The sequence below is a fragment of the Xylocopa sonorina genome, chromosome 17 (assembly GCF_050948175.1).
Source record: "Xylocopa sonorina isolate GNS202 chromosome 17, iyXylSono1_principal, whole genome shotgun sequence".
Lineage (NCBI taxonomy): Eukaryota > Metazoa > Arthropoda > Insecta > Hymenoptera > Apidae > Xylocopa > Xylocopa sonorina.
The window spans coordinates 1,563,993-1,589,753 of record NC_135209.1 but is presented as its reverse complement, the minus strand read 5'-3'; the positions used below and the strand labels follow the sequence as shown (position 1 = coordinate 1,589,753).

The 25,761-nt window shown below is 39.6% G+C and overlaps 2 protein-coding genes across 2 annotated transcripts; both read left to right on the top strand.

Moving 5' to 3' along the window:
• Positions 1-8,376: 8,376 nt before the first annotated feature.
• Positions 8,377-11,949, top strand: Vap33 (VAMP-associated protein 33kDa). Its single transcript, XM_076908111.1, has 6 exons — positions 8,377-8,603; positions 9,620-9,775; positions 9,925-10,028; positions 10,134-10,307; positions 10,387-10,488; positions 11,235-11,949. Exons 1-6 carry the CDS (start codon positions 8,546-8,548, stop codon positions 11,400-11,402), a joined length of 762 nt encoding a protein of 253 aa, XP_076764226.1. The 5' UTR covers positions 8,377-8,545; the 3' UTR covers positions 11,403-11,949.
• Positions 11,950-14,935: 2,986 nt separating this feature from the next.
• On the top strand, positions 14,936-25,738 carry LOC143431229 (uncharacterized). The gene is made up of 2 exons (XM_076907807.1): positions 14,936-15,694; positions 25,656-25,738. Exon 1 carries the CDS (start codon positions 15,235-15,237, stop codon positions 15,673-15,675), a length of 441 nt encoding a protein of 146 aa, XP_076763922.1. The 5' UTR covers positions 14,936-15,234; the 3' UTR covers positions 15,676-15,694; positions 25,656-25,738.
• The last annotated feature ends 23 nt before the right edge of the window (positions 25,739-25,761 follow it).

The window sequence follows — 25,761 nt, the reverse complement described above, 5'->3', positions numbered from 1 at the left end:
ATAAAAGAAATATGATTTTATCATTTACGACGTAAATTATTCAATATAGGTTCATATATTCAAAATATTCATTAGCGTTATTGTTGTTTCTTCCAACCAGTTCTATCAGCTTGCATTGAAAAAATAGCCTAAGCTTATAAAAGAAATTAACTGTCCTTATATACTAAGTGTAAGTGCAAGTGCTGACGTTTCTCCATCTAGCAAGTCAAGTTTGATATTAAAGTTTGTGCAAACAAAATTGCCCTTTATATACCAAACGTGAGTACCAGCCGTTAACCAATCAGATCGCTCGCAGCATCGACACGGGGTGGCTATTGTTCGTTTCAACTCTAATTGGTTAAGGCTTTTCAAACGAAACATTTGATTGGTTAACGGTTGCTTCTACGTTTGGCTATATAAGGGCACGGATTTTTTACACAATCGCTATTGTTAATCTTAATTTGCTGGAGGGAAGAATATAGGAATGAAACAATTACAGTTCATTAAACTCTGTTTTAAAAAATTCGCAAGTCAACTGGTGTTGGTTAAACATAAACTGTACCTGCTACAGTAAAGAATGTGAATAATGGAATAGTTTATTAAACTGGATTGACTCGAACAAGCTGTACGAGGAACGATTAGCAGCGCAACAATCATCAGCTGGAGAAATATATGAGTACAATTGATCAAATTTCAAATTTTATGCCAAAAATTTTCAAAATCTTGTCATTTTGTCAAATATATTCGTTTGCTTCGGGTGCCCTGCTTTAACGTTGAACGCGCATGCGTCGAGATTCAAATTCCTTGTAGATTAGTTGAAGAAAAGCTGTAATGGCGGTGGCGTCTTTTTTCATTTTTACTCTAAATTTTCATTTTAAAGTTAACTAAAAAGTGTTTGCATATCTAAAATACGACGGAAAGATTAATATGTGAAACGAAGTATGCGTATTTATAATTTTTTATACAAATTATTTAGTATTTTCCGAGAAATATCCGAGTAGAAATTTTACACTTACGCTTGCTAAGGAATTGTGTAGTGCATAAAATTTCATTTCCAATATTAAAGGTTTTGATATTAATTGTGTTATTAGAATGTGTTAATTCTGAATCGATTGTTAATTTTTTCTGGAAATTATATTTTCGCTGGTGTACATTGCATTCCAGGAGCAAATTTCAATTTGGTGCTCGAAATCTACAAATGTGGCGGCAAAGTGGGGAGGACGTGCATCACACATAGAGGTACGCAGTGGTACGAATTGTCATTGTGTGTTCTGCTGTTCGTGTCGAATCTGTCTCGCTGTTTCTGAGATACGCTACTTCTCCGCTTATCGACTGCAGAATATTTACAGTTGCATCAGATGCATACAGTTACAAGCATCTTTATCGTTACTAACTCTTTACTCACCTGATACCTACTCTTGATTAATTATATATTGAACATTATTATTATTCTAAATGTAAATCAATTGTTCGAATTTTCTTTGCCTATTTGTTATTCGTGCATTTCATTCTTACAATACTCTGTAAATTCTTTGCACTTTTGAAACGTGATCTGAGTTTGATTATTGTATAATTTCAATACAGTTGGTTTTATTGTTACACATTCTGATTACAACTGTTTTATTTTGTATTATTATAGATTATTAACTGATTACACACTCCAAATGCGAAGGATTGGAATAGAAGTAGTAGAAATCATATTTTTATGGAGATTTTACGGTAATATTGAATTTATTATTAAAAAAGATACATCTTAAACGTGACAGAGGTATTCGGATGTATACATTTATATCATTTCTTAATTGATTCATGGTGTGGTAAAATCTGAACTTTAATTTATAATATATACAATGAGTAATAAATGATTAGCTTACTAATAGTTCTCATAGAAATTTTTGAATAGTCATAACATATGATATAATTACCAAATTAGTAAACTTCAATATGTTTTAAATTCTGATGACAAATGGTGTCAAAGAGATAGATCAGTCATGTATTATTAATTAATAATTTGCAATATTTGAAAATATTTTATAATACTTATACATGATATTTCACACAGCTTTAGTAGCTTTAGTAGAAAGTTGTTTTCTTGAACAAACATTCGAAGAAAATGGAAAGTAATACGAAAAATAAAATGATGTCTCATTTATTTCTACCTTTTGTCCCCCATCTAATAATTGTTTTCTTCCAGAAAATTTTGATGACCGCGCGCAATGCGGTTGGTAGAGTCAGTGTTTGCTGCGTTTAATTTTTTTATATTTTTTAGAGCACAGCTGCTCTAATTATAATTATATTTAATCTTTCATAGAAATTATACGCGAGACTAGAGTCAGTGTTTGCTTCGTAAATTATAATATTTTTTTCACCTGCCTGAAATGGATATTGCTGTGCTCCAGGAGCCAAAAATGTAATTATCTTTTCTGGTTTAATTATGAAACTCTAGATTTTAATAACCACTTTCGTAAACTTAATCTTAATAGTTTCGTTCTTTTCGAAGTTTTACAGCTATTATTTCTACGATGGATTTATCTACTACTTCTACTCTGACGACAACGTTCATGATGTCCTCTTAGAGGTAAGCAACATTTCTTAATATTTTTTCTTAACTGATTCATTGTGTGGTAACATGAATTTTAATTTATAATATGACATTCTTTAGGCATTGCCATATTTTCGATGACTTCACTGAGACAACAGCAGCAGCAACAGTTCCTCTAGACATCAGCAGCATTTTCGATGACTTCCTCCAGACATCAGCAGCATCTTCGATGACTTCCTCCAGACATCACAAGCATCTCTGATGACTTCTTCCAGACATGAGCAGCATCATCGATCTACGGTCGGTGAGTCGCATGCTCTCATGTTCCTCTAGTCATTCATCATGTCGTAGGATAAAAGGTTCGAATCAATACGAGTGACTAGTTGTATTTATATAGAATTTGTTTAACGAGCATAGTGACAACAGATATACAATTACACCTGTGAGCACTAAACTTTATCTTACGTGTGTCAATTATTAGATCAGGTTACGTTTTCCTGCACTTCGCGTTTTTAAATATTACAATATAATGTTAATAATATAGTACTAATAGTATTGATAATTATAAAATAAATAAATATGAGCAAAATAATATTTATGACCTATACACGTCCAGTATCAATGTTAGTAAATAAAAAAATAATGAATTATATATGAATATTTACACAAATTAAATATTTTTATTAGAACTAATTATAATCATAAATACCTTTTACATATCTTTGATAGATCTTATATAACGAAATGAATAATATCATATACTGCCTTAATGCAGCAGTGGTGAAGTCGGATGTCCTCCGACTTCGTATCTCTGACAATTATAATTATTATATAAACATTTAATAATATGACGTGTATCATTATTAATTACACTCTTTACACTTATTAAGAATATTAAATGTTCCAGTCACTTAATATTCCTGTTAATATCATATAATAGAAATTATCTAATGAATTTACATTTGGTGCAATTAGAGATTTGAAAATATTAAAGTCTATTTAGTTGCTTATCGAAACTATGTTAAATTACATGTGTAAGAAAACATTTAATTTTATTTCAATGAGTTGATTTCGAAATTGAAGCATTAAACTGAATGATATTTTGATACCTTAGAACATTTGCTTTGATGATGAAATCGCTCGAATATTATTGTGTGTCTATATACTCTCCTACCCCTCCCCCTATATCCCACCTATCCAATAATAAAAATAAAACAAACCGAATAAAAGTTGATATGCGTTGTTTTTATACTAATCGTTATATTTAGATCAGGATTTTCAGGTTTCTTTTTCATGTTCGTTGCCAGGACCTCATTCACGTGCCCATGTGCTACTTGGGTGGGGAAAAGGTGATGGGTATGATAATTCCCCACTAGTTTATAAGATCTTTTTGCAATCTGATGTCCTAGCGTATTATACGACGTATTTACCACACGTGTGATTAGACTGTGGGAATACATCGGTTTTTATTAAACATTAACTATTGCATTCATTCCATTACATATATTATTATTACTTATAATAATAGCAATGTACAACGATCAGCAGTATCCGTCAGATTGCAATATATGGTATGTATAAAGTTTAGAGAGTGTGAGATTGTATGCAAGTTCGCGACTATTCCGTGTGTTGTATGTTTGTGTTGGTACGACACTCTTGCCATTTTTTAAATGTAGCGTTAGGTAGATAGGTAGTTTACTCTGGTATGATTGTGTGCTAGGTTTAAGTAGGTAGGGCCGGGCAGGTTGACCACAGTCACCGATCGGACAGGCGCGTTTTTTCTCGCGTGGTTCAACCTGTTTCAGGAAATCTGATTTGAATCATCGACGGTAAAACTGGCGTGAACGGAGAATGCCTTTCGCTATTGACTTTACCCTATCGATTTTTCGAATCCTTCACGGTCGCGATCGAAACGAACGTTTGCTGCTCGAGATTTGGCACGTTTTGCACGAACAACGATTTTTTAAGTCATTGCTCGTCTTGCGTGCTGTTAGCTGTCTCGTTTAATGTTTTTTATTTTTGTTGCATCACTTTTTGGGTTGTGCTTGGGGAATCTCGAGCATAGATTTAAGTTTAAGAAGATTCTGGGCATTACACCTGAAGAAAGAAGAGGCTATGGGCCAAAGAGGCCCAGAGAAGAGGGCTGCAACGAATGACTCTTGCATTCGGAAGTACTGGATTCTGGATGCAAAGCCATTACTTTATGTTATATTGTCTTTATCCGCTAAAATGCTTGGCCACATTATTTTGGGCAAATCGCAGATTCACTTTTTAGCGTTATGAATGATTAATTACGGTTTGCGTTAGAGTTGCGTACAAATGTTAATCGCGATTGTTTCTTTAGTATTGCGATACATAAGACTACGTGTTTAAAATAGCGTTGCCAACATTAATAAATAAAATACCCAAGATAATGTGGAAATAAAATAAAGTCTTTCCCTAAAAGTCCATTAATTAGTGTTGCGAATTATAAAGAAGGCCCTGTCAATTATGGCAAGCAATTATCGCGATATTTTTGCTCGTTTTTTCTTGATTGATTCATAAATAGAAGTATGATCTTGCACTTAGGGTCACCTAAGTAGCTGAAAAAGCTACATTGCACTATGGTGACATTGCACCTAAGTAGATCATTTTTTCTAAAATCTAGTTTACTGTTGCGTATGTAAATTTTAGGTGCATAAATTAAATTTGCGAGCCATAAAAAGCGACCTTAGGTGACTGTTCGCGTATTGCTTTTTTATGACGCATCTCGCGATTAACTAGTATTGCGAATATATCAGCATATTATACATCAATAATTTATATTAATTATAAAGAAGACCCTGGCACATTGCCAGGATATTTTCGCGATATTTTGCTCACTTTTTTCTCAGTTAATTGACACATCCTTCACTTTTTCTACATTTAATAGAAAAAGATAACGAGAAAGATAAAATATTTCACTCATCATTTTTAATGACAATAAAAATTAATTATAATGGATGTTATATTTATCTTTCTGTCGTTGCAAATCGATCGTTTGTCATTAAAATAAACAGTAATATGTACATTTGTAAAGTCTGAATTTATTTGGTATTGACATGTGCTTTTCATGACTGATCTGTAGATATTCTAGATATCCTTTGTGTATCATTATTTATGACAACTTTGAAATTTATTGAGCATTAAGAACAAAACTATTAATATTTCATTAGAGCATTATTATTTCTTTTTTAAAGTTAATATTTTGTATAAATTAAAAATGTATTCTTAGGTTTCACCACACCACAAGACATATAATATTTCATTAAAATGTGTCTTGATTACTGTTATTGTTTAATTAATGTTTTATTGGATAATTAATGTTTAATTAGTGTGCTTTTATAAATTTATTAAGTTTGTTTTAGATTCACGATTTTAGGAAGATATTTAGATGGTGGATTTGGAGAATTTGTATCGTATCACGCTGATGGAAATACGGACATGTTAATATTAGTTAAAGAAAGTAAGCGATAAAAAATATATATATAAAATGAAGAGATGTTATGAAACCATATTATATGCTATTATTAACCAATTATACAACTTTGTTACAGATCTAAAATTTTGGAAAACATCTGCAGTCCCACTTATTAAAAAAGTGGTATATGTATGTCTCTCCCTCTCTCTCTCTCTTTCTCTCTCTCTCTCTCTCTCTCTCATATATATATAAGATTTATTAATACTGTAAGATTTATTAATACTAAACCCATTGACATTTTATACTTACTTATTTCTATCGATAGCGGTCAAATGACCGCTTTTCAAATAAATGTCACCGCTCTGGTAGGTTTTTAGTGTTAATCGATATATTATTCTTTTGTGTGTTGTATGTTCTTGTCTCAGATGTTCTAGTGTCTGTAGTTCTTTTCCATACAGAATTTTTTGTTGCCATGTACGCGTGTGTCGCACGTTGATTTCCTCTGAATTTGATGATTCCCTGTATCGGTATTTTGGCTGTGTTTCTGGATGTGTCACATGGATTCAGATCCACTAGGTTTTTATACAGGCAGGTTGAAAGATGTACATTTTCTACGATGTTGGTTACTTTTGGATTTGTTTCGCTGTGTCGTTGTGCTCTTTCTGTTTCTGGATGTATCATGGATTCAATTTTACTAGATTTGTACATAGGCAGGTTGAGACATTTCTGTTCTCAGGTACATACATTATGTAACATCTCTACAAACTCCATGAAATTTTTACATAGGTAGGGTGAAACATGTTTCAATTATTAATAGGTAGGAATAATTTCCCTTAAATGTATATAGATTTCTAGTTGGATGGGTAATTTTTAAATCAAATTAGTTTTAAAATAGACTAAGTAGATTTAGTACCCTTAGTAGATTAAGTAAATTTTTGGCTACGTAAGATATTGTTAAGATAATTTTATTTTTTCGCGAGATTTCTTTACAAAATTCATTTTACTGCCCATTTGCATAGCGATTGATCGCTAACCGCGTTGCAAATGTACATTAAAAGGAGGTGGTATTTAATAATAACTTATACAAAAGGAGGGTGGATGGGACGCGGTTAGGGTGGGTCTCCAATCGCAGCAACCTCCACACGGTGTATAATTGCTAATTGCAACGTACGGTTGTATGATATAATTAAAAATTATGTAACAAATAATTCGAGAAAATGGCTGCCATAGGTTTTATCGTGTTTAAATTAATTTAAATAGAGTCTAATTCTAATGAGAAAATTTTCTGGACTAATTATAGTAGACATAAATATGATAAAGCTTTTCAGATAAAATTTAAGAATGATTGTGCAAAATAGTTAATTAACAGGAATTAGTACAGTGCCAATAAATTTTCCTAGCTATAGGTTTCAAATTTTGTTTCGTGTCAGTGTGTCTATTTTAGAATCAAAATAAGTAAACTGTTTAGTTTAGTCATTTTTAGTATTCGTTTTATAATTTTTCTGGAAATAGCTTTTCTATTAGTAAATATCAGCCTACGCCACTGCCACGTGTGTCACTATGCCGAGCTGATAGTGTTATTGTTACGGCGATGGTGCTCCTGTACCATTCGCGGTATTATAATAATGTCGTGACACAAGTGTCGCCCCAATGCTAAGACTATACCGTTATAAGAGCTGAGTACGAGCACCGTTTTAGCATGATTTTATCGCGGAATTCGTTCCACCCGTTGCCACCGGCGTGCCAATCGCTGTTTTGTCTGGGTAAGTTCGAGGTAGCGTAGCACTCTCGATATTTTTTAAAGAATTAGCTGAGAAATCTTCATTTATCCAAGGACAACGCCAAATAATATAAATTAAAAATTTATACGTATCGAATTCTTTGAAATTACAATTACTCCAAATGAAAGAGTTCCACGCAAAGATTTTTGTGTCTTTTTCATAAATCGAGGGATGGTTACTGACATTAAGCTTAAGAATTACATATCGTACAAGTATAAAAAGAAACTCATTATCGATAATATCAAGTGAAAATAGGTGGTTCTATGATGCCAAGAAGTAATTAACTCTTGAACAATATAATATACGCATAATTTATTTCGAGCATTGTAACGAAAAGAGTCGTAACGATTTAATTTGGTAGCATTTCGTATCGAACGAACAGTGATCGGTACGAGTTAGCGCCAGGGATCGCGGGTCTGGGTAATTAGGGAACATTTCTATCGACGAGCTGCTCGAACCCTTCCGTTCGGCGCGTGTTTTACCGGCGCGAGCTCGCCTCGGAACCGTGCAGAAGTAGCGAATATGATTACCGCGGTAAACGTCCATCCGTGACGTAACAGGCTGTGCCTCTGATAATTTCCGTCGCGACGCATGCGTAGACGGACCCGGAGGAAAAATCGGAATTAGTCCAACGGAAACTAGTCCAACAGAAAGTAGCGAGTGCGAGGGACGACGGTGCTGCTGTAGCGAAATCGCAACGAGCGCTGATTAATCTGTCAAGACGTGCTCCCGTGTCTCGTTTATTCACGCGCACCAAAGTGTTGCGGCTAATCGCACGTAGAATCCGGTCGGCTGCCAGGCAGAATGGTGAAGCCAGAGCAAATATTAATTATCGAGCCGCGGAGCGAGCTGCGGTTCAGGGGTACGCTTTAAACGACGAATCATCCTTCTCGTAGCCGCTTTCCCCCGCATATTTTCTTTTATCATCGCCTCCTTCTCGGGCCACCCCCCTTTCGATTCGTGACTGGCAGGCAGTTTTGTTGGTTAGTTAACAGGAGCTGCACACGGTGCGCTACGTTGTCAAGATGACGTAAGGCTGTCCCCGGTGGCCAAAATTACTCGATTCCGTTTAGGCGACTGAACAGGATTACGTACGACGGCTCGATAGAAATGATCGGCCTTTTCGGTCGTACCTAACCCCCATTCGTGGTACGTCATTCTCGCTGTTGAAAACTACGTACAGTCACGATTAGATCCCCTGCCCTCCCCTCTTGCTTCCCCTTTTCTCTTCGCTGATATACAGTCAGCATTATTCATCGGTTCCGTGTCTTGTACGATTATTTTACGTACACGCGTACACCTTTCCTTTTTTACTATCTTTCCACTGTCTCCTTCTGTTAACGAAATATATGCCCGTCCCGTAATTACCCGAGCGATCATGAATTATTTAACTTGTATACCTGTTTGCGTTTGTTACGAATCGAAGGATCCACGAACGTTTCGAAAACATCGAGGAATTATCGTACGCGATTTAGTACAGCTGATTCCGTTGAATAAGAACACCGTTTACACATCGACAAGCTTTGCTAATGTGTTACTTAAATGTATAAACAAAATGTTTTGGAAAGCTGAGATTTCCATTGACTTTAGATTTATGTTAAATGATATCTATAAACAACACTTGATAGATTAATCCTTCTTCTTTTTTAGAGACATTATTTTATCTATTTGTAATATTATAAAAGAGAATATAGTCAACTTTGTCCTTGGTTCGCGAGCATAACATTTGCATTATTATGTCATTAATGTTTATTTTATTTTGTATACATTCGTCGATGGTGCGATACATTGCAAAACAGAAATTAATGTCTTATGGGAATTGACGTGAACTATGATCTTGAAACGAAGAGAGTAATAAATTCCAATGATATATTACAGGGCCATTCACGGAAAAAACGGTCACATCGTATATAAAATTAACTAATCCATCAAATGACAAAGTTCATTTTAAAATAAAGACAACTGCTCCAAGGAGGTATTGCGTACGTCCGAATTCAGGAACTATTCTGCCAATGAAAGTTATTTTAATAGCAGGTTAGTTGTAGCTAAAGAAGATTAATTTTAATTAAACAATCGGATGTACGAATTGCGATCGATTGGCAAACGCGATTCATGAGCAAAAGGTTCATCCATTTTCATTTGTAAATAAGAATGTTCGATTCACTAGGCATTATACTTTTCAGTGACCCTTCAGCCATTTGATTTTGATCCAGCAGAAAAGAATAAACATAAATTTATGGTACAAGCTTTGGTAGCGCAAGATGACGATGAAGAGAATTCTGATATGGTATGTATAACGATTAATATAATAATTAGTAGACTTCCAATCGAGGAAGGATACTTGCTGTTCTAATTAACGTTTTCAACTGTATCTTCCAATTTTATTTCCAAGTGGAAGGGAATAGATCCAGATCAATTAATGGAATCTAAATTGAAATGTGTATTCGAAAATCCTGTAACTACAACAGCTGAAACAATTCCAACTACAACAACGACTAAATCAGAAGCTAAAACAACTAATGGTACAAATAAAGCGATTGGTGATTCTGTTAAGTCATCTCCAAAGGTAGTAATTAATAATAGTTTCAATTTTATCTCTTTCAAAGTTTACCTGTTATGTAAGCGAACAATGTTTATTTCGTCAGGTCCCTGTAGAAACAGAGGAGAAACTGATAAAAGCAGCACAAGAAGTCAATCAGCTTAGGGAAGAAGAGAGTGCCCTTAGGCAGGAAAACCTCCAGTTGAAGGTAAACAATTGTAAATTGTAGATATTCTTTTAAAGGATTATAGGATCGAGTGTCAAAATCTTTCTTTTTGTTACCACGAACTTGTAGTATCATGACGAGGCGCTGTTTATCTCGTCAAAGGAATTTTTTTTCTGCTATCATAAACTTTGTATCAAGTGCTAATCGTTGTACTTGGCTACTGTCTTTGTTTAAGTAGAATCCACTGTATTTGTTTAATTGCAGCTTTTGCTGCGGATAGCAGCGATTAAACACCAATTCGAAATTGTTCCGTTGTGCTTACATATTACATAGTTGTGATTGCGGCTGCTACATAACAAAGAAGTAACGATTAAATTTATCAACTATCTCACAGTTCAACTAAATGGAAGATTGTTTATAGTTTATGACTATGTAGTTACAAGTACAATTTGTAATTCATATTACGGTTGACTGACCTGCAAAAGAATAGGAAACCTCGCTTGTCTTATCGAAGCATGTATTTATGTAACGGTTATTTATTATGAACCGACAAGAAAAAACAAAAAGAGAAACAAATACGTTCGTATGTAGTGGCACAATCGACATTCAAACGTACGGTCATTAAGTTTGATTAGTTACGTACAGTTATTGCATTTGATGTCGTTCCGATTGATGTATATGTTACAAAACAGCTTCAACTCATATTTTATATTTAATATCAAGAAGATGTATATAATTTCAGCGAGAAGAAATTTTGCGTAAAACGAGGAATGATTGTTGTTTTTTAGGAGGATCTGTTGCAATTACGAAATGTCCTGTTGGTCAGCGAGGCTGCGTTAACAACGCCTAAAAACCGTACCTCACAGAACAGTAGCGAATCGTCACCGAGCGTTATCAGCATCCTTATTGCTATTGTCATGGTCATATTGGGTTATGTGCTGGGAAAAATGATCTGAGCAGCCATTACTTTACCGCATAAATTGGCACATCCCCTCTCTTCCCCTTGTTTCAGCCTGCCCCCCTGCTACCATTATACCACGTACTGAAAAAAGGTCTTATAAAAGGATTTTGTCGCTTTACAAGTTTGCTTGCGGCTGTGTCTTTGAAACCATGTTGCCACTATACCAAATTATGTACGAAAGATACGAAAGTTTACGAAATACAATGATTCTTTTAAATGAATACATTCGATGAAAGAGAGAACGTGAATATTCCAATTGTATCGAGGAACTGTGGTGCGTCCTTATATAAAAGAACAGAGATGAATTCATATATAGTTTTTCTTTTTCTTTTTTTTTTCTTTTTCGACATTCTATCTTCAGTACTTAACAATCACACGATGTAAGATTGTACATAATGTATTTTAAGATAATGTATTAATGTCTAACGTATATAGTCAGGAGGGGGAGGGGGGCTGGCTAACTAGTTACGCTTCAATGTATTTTTATTTCTTTATGTTTGTCTTATAAAAATTCGAAATAAAGATGTCTCGGATATCATATAGCGAAGGTTTTATATTCTGTACCTTTCTGCTGGTAATTGTATTTTCGAGTAATTTAAAGTGGTGCATGGTATACATGGATATGGTATCCGCCAACAAATTTTGTCACAATAAAACAAATCATACAAATTTATATATATATATATATAGTTACATTATAAGTAATATTGAACACGTCACGGTTATACATATATAACATTCATATATCTGTGCCTTAGAGATAGAGACAGCTATATAATCTACTCGTGCTTCACTTACATTCTATTAGTCTAATATTTAGTAACTCTATAAGCTCATTCTGTGGCTTTCCCAATAATAAACGTTAATTTATACAAGTGTAAACTACGAGTAGACTGACAAGTGTAAAGACACAAACGTTTATCGCTTGCAGATCACATTATTTATTATTTTAGATCATATATGTACTCTCTTTTATGAATCGGCACATCGATTGCATCGTTCTTCGAGTTTCTGATCAAGATATTTTTCTCATCGCGATAGCGATCGACTTTCCAAATAATTCAGATAAATAAGTTATCAGTAACTGATAGAATACGATTGTACGTTACTTTGTGCAATCCAGGAATTCGATAACGCGATAGCTACTCTTGATTCAGATTCTCGAAGCATCTCCATCGTTTTACATACATATCTACGTCATACCCGTTATGACACGTCATTATTGGATTTTCATTATTATAATCGGGCTACTTGTAAGATAATTAACTGTCCAGTGTTAAATATACCTAAGGTGCAGGTATACGTTGCTTGCTCCGTGCGAATACACGAGGCACGTAAAAGAAAAAAAAAAGGAAATGGTTTGAGAATTCTCCATTGATCAGATACGTTATAAGTTATTGAACGAACAACTCCCTAAGTTCCTGCTGCGAGTGTTATTGAAATGATAAATATATACGATCGCGTTACTATGCACTAGCACAAAATTGTTTCGTCCAAGAGAAGACTACGATGGAAATTTATTTGCACACGCTTACTTCGATTGATCATACGAATTCTTGACCCATTCTGGAGTGTCTCGATGTTGCTATACCACGTATTATCATTGTTGTGAAAAAAATGTAATAACACGTAGAGTTACAAAATGTCAATGATACAGTTCAGGATGGGAACGAATTGCCATTGTGTAAATAAAAAAAAAACGAAAAATAAAAAAAATAAAAAAATAAAGCAAAACAGAAAAAAAAGACAAGAGATACAATTGCGATTGAACTTGTAAAAGTTATAGAACTAATGTTAGCCGACGTATTACGGGGATGATTATTTCGAGCGAATGTAGCATTCGACTTTCTTACTATACACGTTAAATAAAATTATGAAAACAGTGAACGAGCTCTGGTAACGATGTACTTGTACTTTAAATATCGTTAATCAATTACGACGAAGGTTACTCGATATCGCATAACATTATACCAATGTAAATATAGCTTCGGAATCGATTGGGTTGTACGAGGTGATTTTATAAATGAATTTCGAACCCCTCGTTCCCGAAAAATAGATACGCGAGCCAAAGTGGAGTAGGTCAGCTTATAATCAGACTACCTTCCCCGGTGCACAAGCACTCGCATACTTTCACTCAGCGCGACCATCGAACGAAGAAAGAAAGAGGCGTAAGGGGGTAAGCGGAGTGGAGAACAACGAAGAAAGGTATCTCAGCAGGGAACAGATGAAAATCGTTGATCGACGGATACGCGAGAACTTGTATTCCGTGGAAGAAGAGGAAAAGAAGAAAGTCGAAAAAAGTATGCATCGACGTGATATCTGCGCAGTCATATTGGAACGGCAAAAATCAGTTGAAATATGCTAGATCATCCTTGTATGCGTAAGAATGCCCGTTGTTTGCATTCCCGTACGTAATCTCGTTATCTACGCACGTCGTTGCAAGAAATCCTTAGATCTTCGACAAGCGGTATCTCAAACAGAAGTGATCACGCTCCGCATTTCTAAAAAAACGGTCCAGCTTACACATTTACGACGCGTTTATGTAATTTGGCGGTTGAGATGGAACGAAATGAAAGGAGTATTCGTAGAGAAAAGCGGAACTCGGGGATATCCTTCACTGGACACGTGACTCTGTTTAATCGAGCTCGTCGAACGATACGCTCGTGGAGAGACGTTCGACTGTGAACTAAGGTCAGGCAGCGGGGAACTTGGTCGGTCTGAACGTGCAGATAAATTAGGATCGGTGGAAAAGGGAGGTGGATGGTGGCGGATACAGCGCAGAGCAGCCTGATCAGGGTGGCGGCGGCAGTAGCGGCTGGCTATTGATTTCAAGGGCTTCCTTAACCCCCCGCTTTGCCGCTGAGTGCCCGACGGCTTCAGGTCACCCCGAAGGGCTCTTGGTGCCCGCGACTAAAACAATTCCATACGTTTACTCCCACCACCAGGCTCGCCTAACCTGCGTGCAGCTCGTTAAACTCGTTTCCTTTCTCCTCTTTTGCCTACCGCTCTTACAGTCCATCGCATTCGAGCAACGAAAAATTGTTTAACGAGCGCACAGGGCTCCCCTGCACGGATCTATATCGAAACCGGAGAAATGTACCTTGGGAATCGCTATCAGAGGTCAAATTCAGGGACATTACGCTTGAAAGAGTGAGAGAGAGAGAGAGAGGGAGAGAGAGAAAGATCGATCGAATTCCATAGAGATCCGTTCATAATTCGTAGATGCGAGATATTTGCGCGGGAAAGCCACCAGAAGCGAGCAGTCCACCGATCAGACCTACGTCCAAAAGACAACGATCAGAAGGCAAAGGAATCGGAACGATACACGTCACAGGAGGCACGCATGGATCGAAGAGGTTCGAAATTTCGCGGCTAAACGGGTGGTTCGGGGGTGGGACGAGATGGAAGGATGACTTGCATCGGGAAGAAGGAGGGGGTCAGTGGCATAGAGCGGCGCGAGGGATCGCAGGAAGCAGGGGGTCAGGGGGTTGAAAAAGGGAGGTAGGGGCGCCGCGGGGGTCCCGGATAGCCGAGCACCCGCGGTGATTACGGTACTGCGCGAGTCGGGCCGAGCGCAGACGGATCTCGGGGTGAGCCGTCGCTCGGCATACGTCGAACTGGGTGCCCCGCGTTGGGGCGTCTCCTGCCATCGAGCATCGGTGTCGTGCAGTCGATTGGGGGACGACCACCGCCTTCTTCGAGGCCGCCGTTCAGCCCCGGACCTAAGCCGAACTCGATTGGGAACGGGAACGTCCCGCCTGTTCGCCCGTTAATTCCCCACCGGTGTGTCAGCGCAGAGACACGACGACGACGATGAGACTACGACGATGGTACTCGTGGTAGCGCGACCACAGTGCGTCGTGGCCAGTGCGGGCGTCGGCATCGTCGTCGGTTGTGCACGCGATCGGACGAGCAAGGAGATGGTGTCCCCGGATCGTACAGAGGGAAGTGACTTGGTTGCTAGCGATATTACTCTCAGTGCCGTGTCCGCGTACAACGTTCTCGACGTCGTCGCCGTCGCCGCCACCGCCGCCACCGCCGCCGCCGCCGCCGCCGCCGCCGCCGCCGTCGCCACCGCCACCAGCGTCGTCGTCACCGTCATCGCTGCCGTTACTATCGCTGCCGTCACCACCGCTACCGCCACCGTCAACGCTGCCGTGACTGCCACCGCCAGTCCCGCCACTGCCAACACTGCCGTTTTCGACGCTGCAAGCATGATTGCTCTCGCCGTCAACCAGGCTTACAGCGCGTCTCCTCGGACGGTCTAACACCCTCGTATCCTAAACGGTGAGTGAATCCGGGAACCATCGGGGTTATTACACATCCCTCTCCTCATTCCGTTTCTTCTCTTTCTCGCGATAGCTTGACCCAACCCAGTTCGAGGTTTCCTTCGTTCGTTCGGTCGCCTCTTCGCTCGCTTGTCCGTTTTAACCGGGCATGGGTTGGGGACGGGGGTAGAGCATACGCGTTCGTCGAACGACAAAACGGGTGAACAGAGAAGAGAAAGGAAGTCGAGGGATAGAATGGACGAGTGTACGCAGAGGGAAATCGGGGGTGTAGAGGAGGGAAAGAGGGAGAGACGGAGGGAGTGCGAACGTTGTGTAGTACGTGCGAGGAGAAGCAAGGGAGGAAGAGAGAGAGAGAGAGAGAGAGAGAGAGAGAGAGAGAGAGAGAGAGGGAGATGGTGAGAAAGAACGTCATACGGAAGGGTGGGAGGAGGGTGGCGATGGTAAAGGATAAAAGACACGGAAAGGAGGAACCGCCGGACGGGTACGAAAGCATTTTTATTTCCACCTCTTTGTTCTCGCGCACCGGATTCGAATAGGGGGATCCTCTCGCTCTGTATTATACGCGATCGTCGTGCCCCGGCGACTCGACTCCACATAACCTCCGTCAATCGATAATACAAGACGACGGCACCCGCGGCGCTCGGCAAGATCGGCCTAGGAACGAAACGCGACCCGCGTTCCTGGGTCGAGAGAGAGAGAGAGAAAGAGAGAGAGAGCTACCCTATCGATGAACGTCCCTCACCCCGTCTCGTCCCAGAGAGCCCACCGTTTCTCGATCGGCCTCTTCGATTCGCGTAGACGTCCACGGGGCAGCCAGGAGTAGCGTCTCGGATGCGTCGCCGCCGTTTCGATGTACATAGCCAACCCGTGGCCCCGTTCGTCCATTCGGTTGGGCGGCGAACGCGTACACTCCCTTTCACCCGCCCCTGAAGCCGTTCCGTGCACAGGATATAATCCTGTTCCTCGGACGGTTCACGACACGGCCTTAACCTCGCCCATGTTAATTGCCGGGGATCGATTTTTCTGCAAACGATTACACGGCCGCGGCCTCACGGTCGTTCGATCGCGCGTCTCCTGATCCTGGCTTCGCGTTCGCGGCGATACGATCACCCGGGGGAGCGTTCACGGGTCCTCCTCGATAGACAGCGTCCCGGATAAGGAACGTTGGGAATCTGTCGCGATCGAACGCGTTTCGCGTGCGGTAATGCGATAGAAACCCCGTTCTCGATCCTGTACAGAACGCGCTGCCGGCGATACGCGCGTTTGTACAGAGCTGTACGTATGTGCGAGATATAACGCGTTGCACGAAGCAGGGATGAACGAATGCTGTGAATAAAAGTATGAATAGATTAACGAGGAAAAACGCGATCTTTTCTATCCGTTTCTCTACTCTTTTCTCTTCTCATTTCGATCCACGCTTCTCTCTTGCTCTTGAACCATGTCCTCGTTGTTTAGCAATTCGTATCTTCGATACATATAAATTGTCTTCGATAGCAAGCCCCATCGGGACCGATTGTTAGATTGATTAATAATTACGGAGGCTATACTTATTCCACCGCAACTTTTTCAGAAATATACTTTCTCGAAGTTTTTTATTGCCGATAGTCGTTGGCAATAACTTTCTATCGCTAACGTCCGGAAAGGCGCGAAGAGCAAAGGGTTAAATCGAGCCAGAGTCGAACGCTCGCCGCTCGGACGCAACCTATCGTTCACCTCGGATTCTTTCGCATGCACAGGGGCAAACTGCGCCCCATTGTCGTATTGTTATCTACACGCGAGCTATAATATTCCCAGGGCAGGGGGGGAATAATCATACGTATCTACTTTCTGGCTCGAATCAATGCTCGCGATTGTGCTACTTGGAAACGTACGGGCTCTCCGTGGAACCGTTTTATACCGCGGGCACGAAGTCGCTGGAAAATAACGCCCCAGGCTGACGGTTTTAACTTCTCCTCTCGTCATTAGATAACGATCTCCACCGCGCACACCTGCCTTTCGCTAGTCGTCGAACGTGTCCGTTTCACCAGCCGCTGTTCCTCGCGCCCGTTTTACAAGGATCCTCCAGTTTCCCGCACTTCGATCTGAACCAAGCTCCTCGATCGTTCTGCGCGCCCAACGAAAGCCGTACCCGCTTCTTCAACGTCCCCTGCCCTTACTCGCGCGTTCCTTGGTCGCAACGTGTAACGAAGCTAGCTGGAGACGATGCCACACCGCGACAAAACTATGCATTCGTGCGTCATCGGTTTCGGAGTTGCGCTGTACGCGATGGAATCGTTGAATCGAAATCGTTCCTGGCCAAGCGACGCAATAGCGACGAGAAGACTTCGATCAAGAATAAATACTCTTCGCGTATTGTTCTGTTTAGTTTTTAATCTCGTTAACAGAACCCTTAAGAAGATCTCGCAGTTTCTGTCTGGTCTACGATAACGCCTGGCGGAATAACAAAATGCACCACTTACTCGGTGCTTTTTGTTCATCGATAAAAGCTTACGTGTACGCGGTCATGATACATGCATAGGTAAAGTGCATATTCCTTACTTGCATATGCATACTCGAACGCGTACGGTATACACGGGCCGCTTTCGGTGCGCTAAGTGCACGGAGTGCACACGATAAAGCGTGTGTACCTTCCTGATTAGTTTAAGGTAACGTCCCGGTCTTTCAAGGGTGTACGGGTGTAATACATCTTCGTAGTTGGCCGTATCGAGCGAGGGAAGTGCCCCGCCTGGTGAAAGATAGAAAGCGTGGCCGACGATCGAGGATTAATCGCGGGTCTGTTAATCGACTAATTAACGCTCGCATTCAACGAAAGTAATTTACGTGTCGGTTAGGAACAAGCGTTTCTAACGAGCTGAAAATGGAATTTATAGCGTTGGAAAGGGCTTTTCTCATTCGAAGATGATACTTTTTCAATGGCCATCGATCTTCGTCGAATCTGCCGTTAATAAATCCATTATCCAACAACGGTGCGAGAGATAACTGGTGAATTCGTGGAGTTTAAGATCGCCGGAAGAAGCGTACGTAGACGAGCGTACGTTCATGACCTACTTCCGTTGCATGTTTACTTGATCGATCATACGCGTATATATTTTTTTTCGAAACTGCACTTTTTCGCTTCCGTGAGCTTCGTTGTCCTTCGAAATCGGCTCTGATAAGGGTGAGGAAGAAGAGACTCGCGTTTCTTGGTGGTTACCAGTAAAAAAGGACGTTGAGTTTCCACGCCTCGTTATTTTGGAGTTTCATCGTTAATTGGTTAATATTTAGTTTGATGATGTTACAACGCGTTTCAGAGTATTCAAATTAAAGCTCTACATGTTTGAATGTGCCACAGTATATCTCGTAGAATTATTTTTCAATGGTACATTTAACTGTGCCACTGCGAAATTAGTAACAATGTCGATTGAAGGTTCCTGTTGTGGGTAAATTGTGAAGATGATATGGTGTATTGATGTAACGTTGGTTAACGAGTAATTGGTCGATGTTTTTTTTTATTAATAATTCGTTAACAAAGCTGAAGCAATTTTACGAAGTAGGATGTTGTTTGAAATTACTTTTGGAACGTTAATTGTGAGAAATGTTTAAAAAATGTTTGGAGTATCATTCGAAGGAGTTTTATACATTTGTGTGATCTTAACACATTCGCATTGTTCGATATTCAAGTCTTCACATGCAATTTCTGTACTTTACATCCACTTGTGGAAAAATTTACGAAATTTAACGTTTCTGAGAAGGATTTGAAACTGTTGAGTGGAAGGAAACAGTTTACTAAGGAGAATTAATTCATTTTAATTATTGTTTTTTACATTAAAAATCCATTTCAGAAAAGCTAACTCCTATAAAAATATGAACTTAAATTTGCTCTTACTTTGTAGCTAAAAGATTCATTTTTATTAATTATTATAGCATAATAAAATTGAACAGGTTTATAGCGTTAATTATAATTTACAATTAATTATCTCAATATAAGAAGAAATGTACACATAAATGGATATAATTTTACTTTTTATATATTACTGACAAAGAAGCTGACGAATAAAAATCGTGCAATTAAGCATAAAATACACGTATAAAACCGTACAGTATTTCAACCAATATATAGACGAAGCGATAACAAGAAAAATTCACAAACAGTTTATATTTATAATCCTAATTATCCTCAAACAGGGACAGCCAGCGTTAATTAACTATTCAATCAAATTATAGCTAGCAATCGTTAATTCAGGTTCTTTTTCATTTCCACCACGCAATACAGAAATATATAAGCATAATACTGGCCATTTATATTTAAACGCAGACAAAAAGCGATGAAAATCCTGACCCCTCATATTTGAATACCGTCGAAAGGGATTGATATACTGGCCAGTGAAATGGCAAACCATAACAATTTCTATCGCGTGACAAAAGTTTATTAAATGCGTTCCACGGGTATGCCAATACTTAGGATCAGCCGCGCGTACACCTAGATAGAACGGATAGCATATATTCTCCAAAAGACCTGTTGGCGGCGCGCCAATCCGAAATGTATCCTCGTGTCGTCTTCATCGGCAATGCCGACGGTCTATGGTGCAGAAATGAGAAAAGCCTGGGCCGCTGGCGTTTCGCGGCAGCGCATCTCATTGATCCGTTTAAAATCGCGAACACCCGAGGACGTATGTGTGTCATCGTCGAGGTACCACCTCGGGTATTCCTTCACGGCTCGGTCCAGTTTCTCGCCCCGTTCGACTTGATCTCGGTTTCAAAGTCGATGTCGCGTCCTGCGCGTCGCTTGGGACACCGCGCACTGGGTTCGTTTCTTCTTCCTTCTTCGTCGAGGAGATCGATGCTGCGTCTGGCTGAAGGTGTTCACGCGCGAGTCTCTTCAGCTACGAACTGTTCTTTCGCGTTTCCACCGCCTTCGAGCCCGCTCGGAGGTTTCTGAAGGCCAGTGCAGCACAGCCGCCCGTGGATCTAGGTTGTACACCTGTTACTCGTCGGAATCGTTTAACTGCGAGCCTTATTCGAAAGTATCAGCTTTCGCGTACACTTTTTGCGCTGGTTACGGAACGCCGTGTTATTACACGGCCGCAGCTGCGAGCGGAAACGAATGGCGCACCATCGCTCCTCTGGTCTTCCTTTAAACAGTCCCCTCGTCGTCTCGTGGATCGTGATAAATTCGTCCCACCATTGGCATTAATCTTGCCTCTTTTCTTTCATGACTGGCAAATGTGATCGCAGGATGTTTGCCCGTTATACGTAACACAATAAACCGTTAAAAGCTCCTGTATAAAGGAAGCCGCGGGTTTTTTCAGCATCCCCTGTAATTCACTTTTTCCATCCCTTTAAACGTTCGCTTTTTGCCGTCTCGTTTAGCGTTCGTGCAATTATTTCAGCTGGTAACGAGGCTCTATGAATAATACAAGCGGCTCTCACGATTCGATACATTCTTACGTCGTCCCAGCAGTTTATTCGTTATCCGTCGTTGCGGCTTGTTAGGTCGACAGAGTTCGAGGCGCTTGGAAATGGAGATTAAACAGTGGAGACGTATTCGCCTCGCGATTATAGCGTCGCGAGCGATTGATTGTTAGACGAAAATTGATTTCGTATACGATTTATCTCGCGACGTTACGTTATTCTTGTTATTGGTACTCGTATCTCTTTCAACGATGAATTATGTTACGCCCGCGGGGTATCGCTCTTGGTTCAACGCGAAACTTTTCACGACGACGTTATACACGCACGACAAACGGCAGTTTGCAAAGAAAACGTGTAGCAAACTTCGCGTAGGATAGGGATATATAGTTCGCATTTCTTCGTTCAGTAAAGATACGTCTTGTTTTTCGCTAAAAGACAGATAAAAACGCTTTATCGAACAATTAATGTTTCCCTGGGATTTAGCTTGTACGATATTTTTTTACTTTTTATTTATTACATTTATATTACATTTTTTACATTATACACGCGTATATAGATAAAATACGATAAAAGAATGATATATAGATGGAATAGAAACAAATCAAGTACACGAAATAATGAATAAATCAATTGGTTGACAGAGATAAAATAAAACGGCCCATAAAGGGACATCGATATAAATAAATCAAAAAGTACAACCATGATAATAAATCAAGTGCCGTTAATGCAATGTAAATTAAATGCGACGTAAGTGTGTGATAAAGGAACCTACATTAAGATTGCTATAACATTCAAATTGTAGCAAGTTCTATTTTAAACTACACAATTGACGGTTGTATCTCGTATACAAATAATTGCGACAGATTAAACATTAATCTGTTTTTAAGTCACCATTCCATTTGCGATGTTTATTGCAGTCAATCACTTCCTTATTTGATTATCTACTGAAATAATTCTCCCAAAGAACGACACGTAAAACAATGTGCACAGATCTATAAACGTAACGCGTATCAGAACAGGTTTACCGCGGTTTAATCCCTCACAGTAGATATGGACAGTCACGACGCGGCAGGGAATACGTAACAGAGGCGCAGCTCGTAAGAGACTCGTTCGAAAACCGGACAGAAGGACGTACAGACAATCACAACAGGCTAGAGAACGATGACTGAGTCGCGCGAAACAAGGACAGCGAACGGGAACGATCAAATAGAGAAACACACTCGAGAGTGGGGAGAAAGTCTTTGGGTTTCGTTTAATCTTCGACGCGAAACACAGAAGGAGAACGCGTTAGTCGCGCGAGACCCGTCGCGTCGGTAGTCTTGCTCTTTGTCGCGGTGGATCTTGGCGCTGTTTGGTTTGTCCTCGATCCGTGGCGAACGATCGATCCGGATACGCGTCGACGGACCACAGCGGATGTTGACGAACACTCGACGGGCCAAAGGAAGTTGGAAACCATAGGCATCCTCGCGGATGGTCATCGATTTTGACACGGTAATTATTCGCGACGGCATTGAGAGGGAAAGCCGAAGGATTCCAGCGACCTTTCATTCAGACTCGTTTCACCATGCGTCCGCTATTGTTGCGCGTTCATTCGCGCTCGTAAATACGTGGATATCGATCGTTGGAGGATGGAAAATCGAATCGCGCGACTCTGCATCGCGTTTCAATCATTTCGTCGACGCTCTGTTTATATTCCTCGCGGAACAGTCACGCGTGGACACATTGACTTGGTGTACAGTGAATATTGTGGATTATGTTGGTTGCGTGATCGAAATCGATTTGATCGAGTACGCGAGGGTTTAATTAAGACAGTTCTGTGTTAATATAATTCCTCGTTCTCATTCGTTTCCATCGTTCATACTCTTTTCTTCGTGGTTTTGTTACTAGCTACTTTTTACGGGCTGAATTATATTTTACAAAGTTCCGCGAGAGAAAGTTCTTCTCGTGTAACAAGTAACAGTTCTTCTTTTATTTTTTTTCTTTTCTTTTTATTACTTTCGTGCTCAGGTTTTTATAATATTTGTTGTACAACGTGTGTCGGAGGTGGTTCAAATTATGTATTGCCAGGATGGTGGATCTTTAGTCTTCGTTTGCCAAATTCGTACACGCGAAAGATCGAGTTTAGGGAATGTCGATATTATCTGGCGAACGTCGACATATGGAACGTTTATTTTGGAAGCGGTGCGAGTTCATTTTTTGTTGCTTCGAGAAAATCAATTTCTGAGGAGTCTGCAGCAGAATCTTCAGAGTCTGGCAACATCTCTACTAATTTATCAATATGTTATTTGATTGTATAAATTTCTTTTTAGTGAACTTAACTGAAACTTGTTAAATTTTATTATTCAGTAATAATTAGTAAAAGTGTTACAGAAAGAAATGAGCTTTTTAGGTACAAATGGACTTATACCACTTTCAATAATAATAAACTGTAAAGAATAAAAATAAGAGTAAATTGTAGTTCATATCTTTATAGAAGTTGGCTTGTCTGATTTGTATTTTTTATTAAATTCATTTCATAACTAAAAATAATGAATGTCACGTTTATATTTTAAGCTTGTTGCTCCTTTACATTTAGTCTAGTGAAGTATTCATGGTAAAATGGAGGCACACAAGCTAGTAAACTCACCGTAATACCATATTCCTTTCTTGTTATAGGTCTTGAAGTTTTATACAGGCGCAGCATAGTAATTTTACTGAAATTTTTAGGCCTTCCACGTTTCTCAAATAAAAGAGTAACTGTAAGTGGCGTGTTCTCTTCCATGCACATTTCGCAGAACATTTTTCACTGCTCACCCCTTTTAAACCTCGTCTATCATACTTTAAGTCAATTTATAATTTCTCTTCGACTTGGTTCAGACAAAATCTTCTGGACTTATTATATATAAAAGGAATTTATTTTTTTCTTTTTTCAGCAAGCTTGTATTACTAATAAACCTAGTTTACTTTCAAAAATAATATTTGTGCGTTAACATTTTCCAGATAGCATTCTTTTGATTGATTCATGAAGAAATCATTGTATAAATATGAATTCTATAGTGTCACCTGTTTCTTTACATTTCACAGGAGAATCAGAATTATGGATCAGCCCTGAATAGCTCAATGGTTAAGGCAATTGTCTGACAAGCGAAAGATCTGGGTTCTCGAATCCTCCCAGTTCTTAGACAATCCAATTAAAAACGATTCTTCTTTTCCTACAATAACATTATTTATCTAACATGAAATAAACATTTCTTAAGTTTTAGAGGATGTCGTTTGACCCAGCCATCATCATCCAAGAATTCAACCAGAAGCCTCGTTACTGCCGATGGACAAATTTCGAGTCGCGTTCCTACACTATCGTCAAATCAACAGCTCTGCGATAGAGCACGCAATTTCATTCAACAACCACGAAAAACGAATTTATTATTCCACACGCGTTTGTGGCATATTTTCGTCGAGCACAAAGTCATTATTAAAGAATGCAATCATTGAGACAATCAAAGTTCTAGGTAAACGTGTACCATGAAGATTACAGCTAATAGCCGGGCCAACAAGGTCATATTGGAAATTATACTCGCTATCTGTGATTACACATAACCTGGCCGTGTTTACGGCCGCGTTTGTACGAATGCGCGTTCAGACGTTCTTTCAATAAGCACGACGTCTTTTTCTACCTGCATTCGGGCGATTTCACCACTCGCGTTCTATCCGTTTGGAAGCCAACGTCGAACAGAGTCTAGTAGAAGAACCGTGGTCGATTAAAAGGAGAATAATTATCGTCAGTCGAATGATTCCGCTTTGCTTTTCCGTTTGTTTCGCTTCTCCGTCTCTGCCTCGCTTTGAGCTCGATATTTCTCCTGTTCCTTTTTTATTTTCCTTGGTCTGTGCCCAATTCTTTCCTGTTGGAAACGACAAACGACGAAACGGTTTCTCTTTCGCGTTACTGGAGCCAGTCAAACGATCACGAGGATGGCGCAACTTTATCGGAAGGCGAATTACTCGAGACTTAAACGCCAATTATCCCGTATTAGATAGTAATGATCTATACCAAGATAGTAATGATTTATGCCTCTATTATTGACGCACACCTGCGTGCGCAAAGTCCGGATTGTTTCATCCGCATGGTTTCCCTTTCTATCTTGCGAAACGTAACACCTTTTATATGTAAAGTTACATCCCAACGGTTGGTATATCCTTTACGAGTGATCTCTTCAGATTTTCTCATTACTGTTGCTTTCTCTTATTCTTTTGCAACGATTTTAATCCTTTGCACTAGATACCTTCCTAGACGTTAGCAACAGAAATTAATTTGGCCATTAATTTTCCATTAGCAATAGAAATTAATGCTCGTTAATTTCACAATAAACGTGCATTAACAATAGAAGACTTCAGTGAAGTATGAATTTCTTAAAAAACCGCGAAAGAACGAATTTAACGTTCGTAATCACTAATCAATCCCCTCAGAAGGGACATCCGAGTGGAAATGACTAAACTACAGAATTGTTATCAATTTTGGCACAGGAAACGCAAGGAATCCGCAGAAACAACACCGTACGACAGTCGTGCTAACATTCGTTCTCTGTTCGCAGGTTCATCCAGCGCGTACAGCCGTCTTCTAGCCAGCTGGGAGTGATCCCCGATCAGAGGAAGGACGTGGCTCGTCCGCGAGGCTCGCGATAGCCCAGGAAAATCGCA

Bases quoted from the DNA above. Each gene is read 5' to 3' on its own strand.
- LOC143431229 (XM_076907807.1), top strand. From the start codon at position 15,235: ATGGTACTCGTGGTAGCGCGACCACAGTGCGTCGTGGCCAGTGCGGGC.
- Vap33 (XM_076908111.1), top strand. From the start codon at position 8,546: ATGGTGAAGCCAGAGCAAATATTAATTATCGAGCCGCGGAGCGAGCTG. The intron at 8,604-9,619 runs GTACGCTTTAAA...GATATATTACAG, and splicing joins GAGCGAGCTGCGGTTCAGGG to GGCCATTCACGGAAAAAACG. The intron at 10,308-10,386 runs GTAGTAATTAAT...TTATTTCGTCAG, and splicing joins CTGTTAAGTCATCTCCAAAG to GTCCCTGTAGAAACAGAGGA.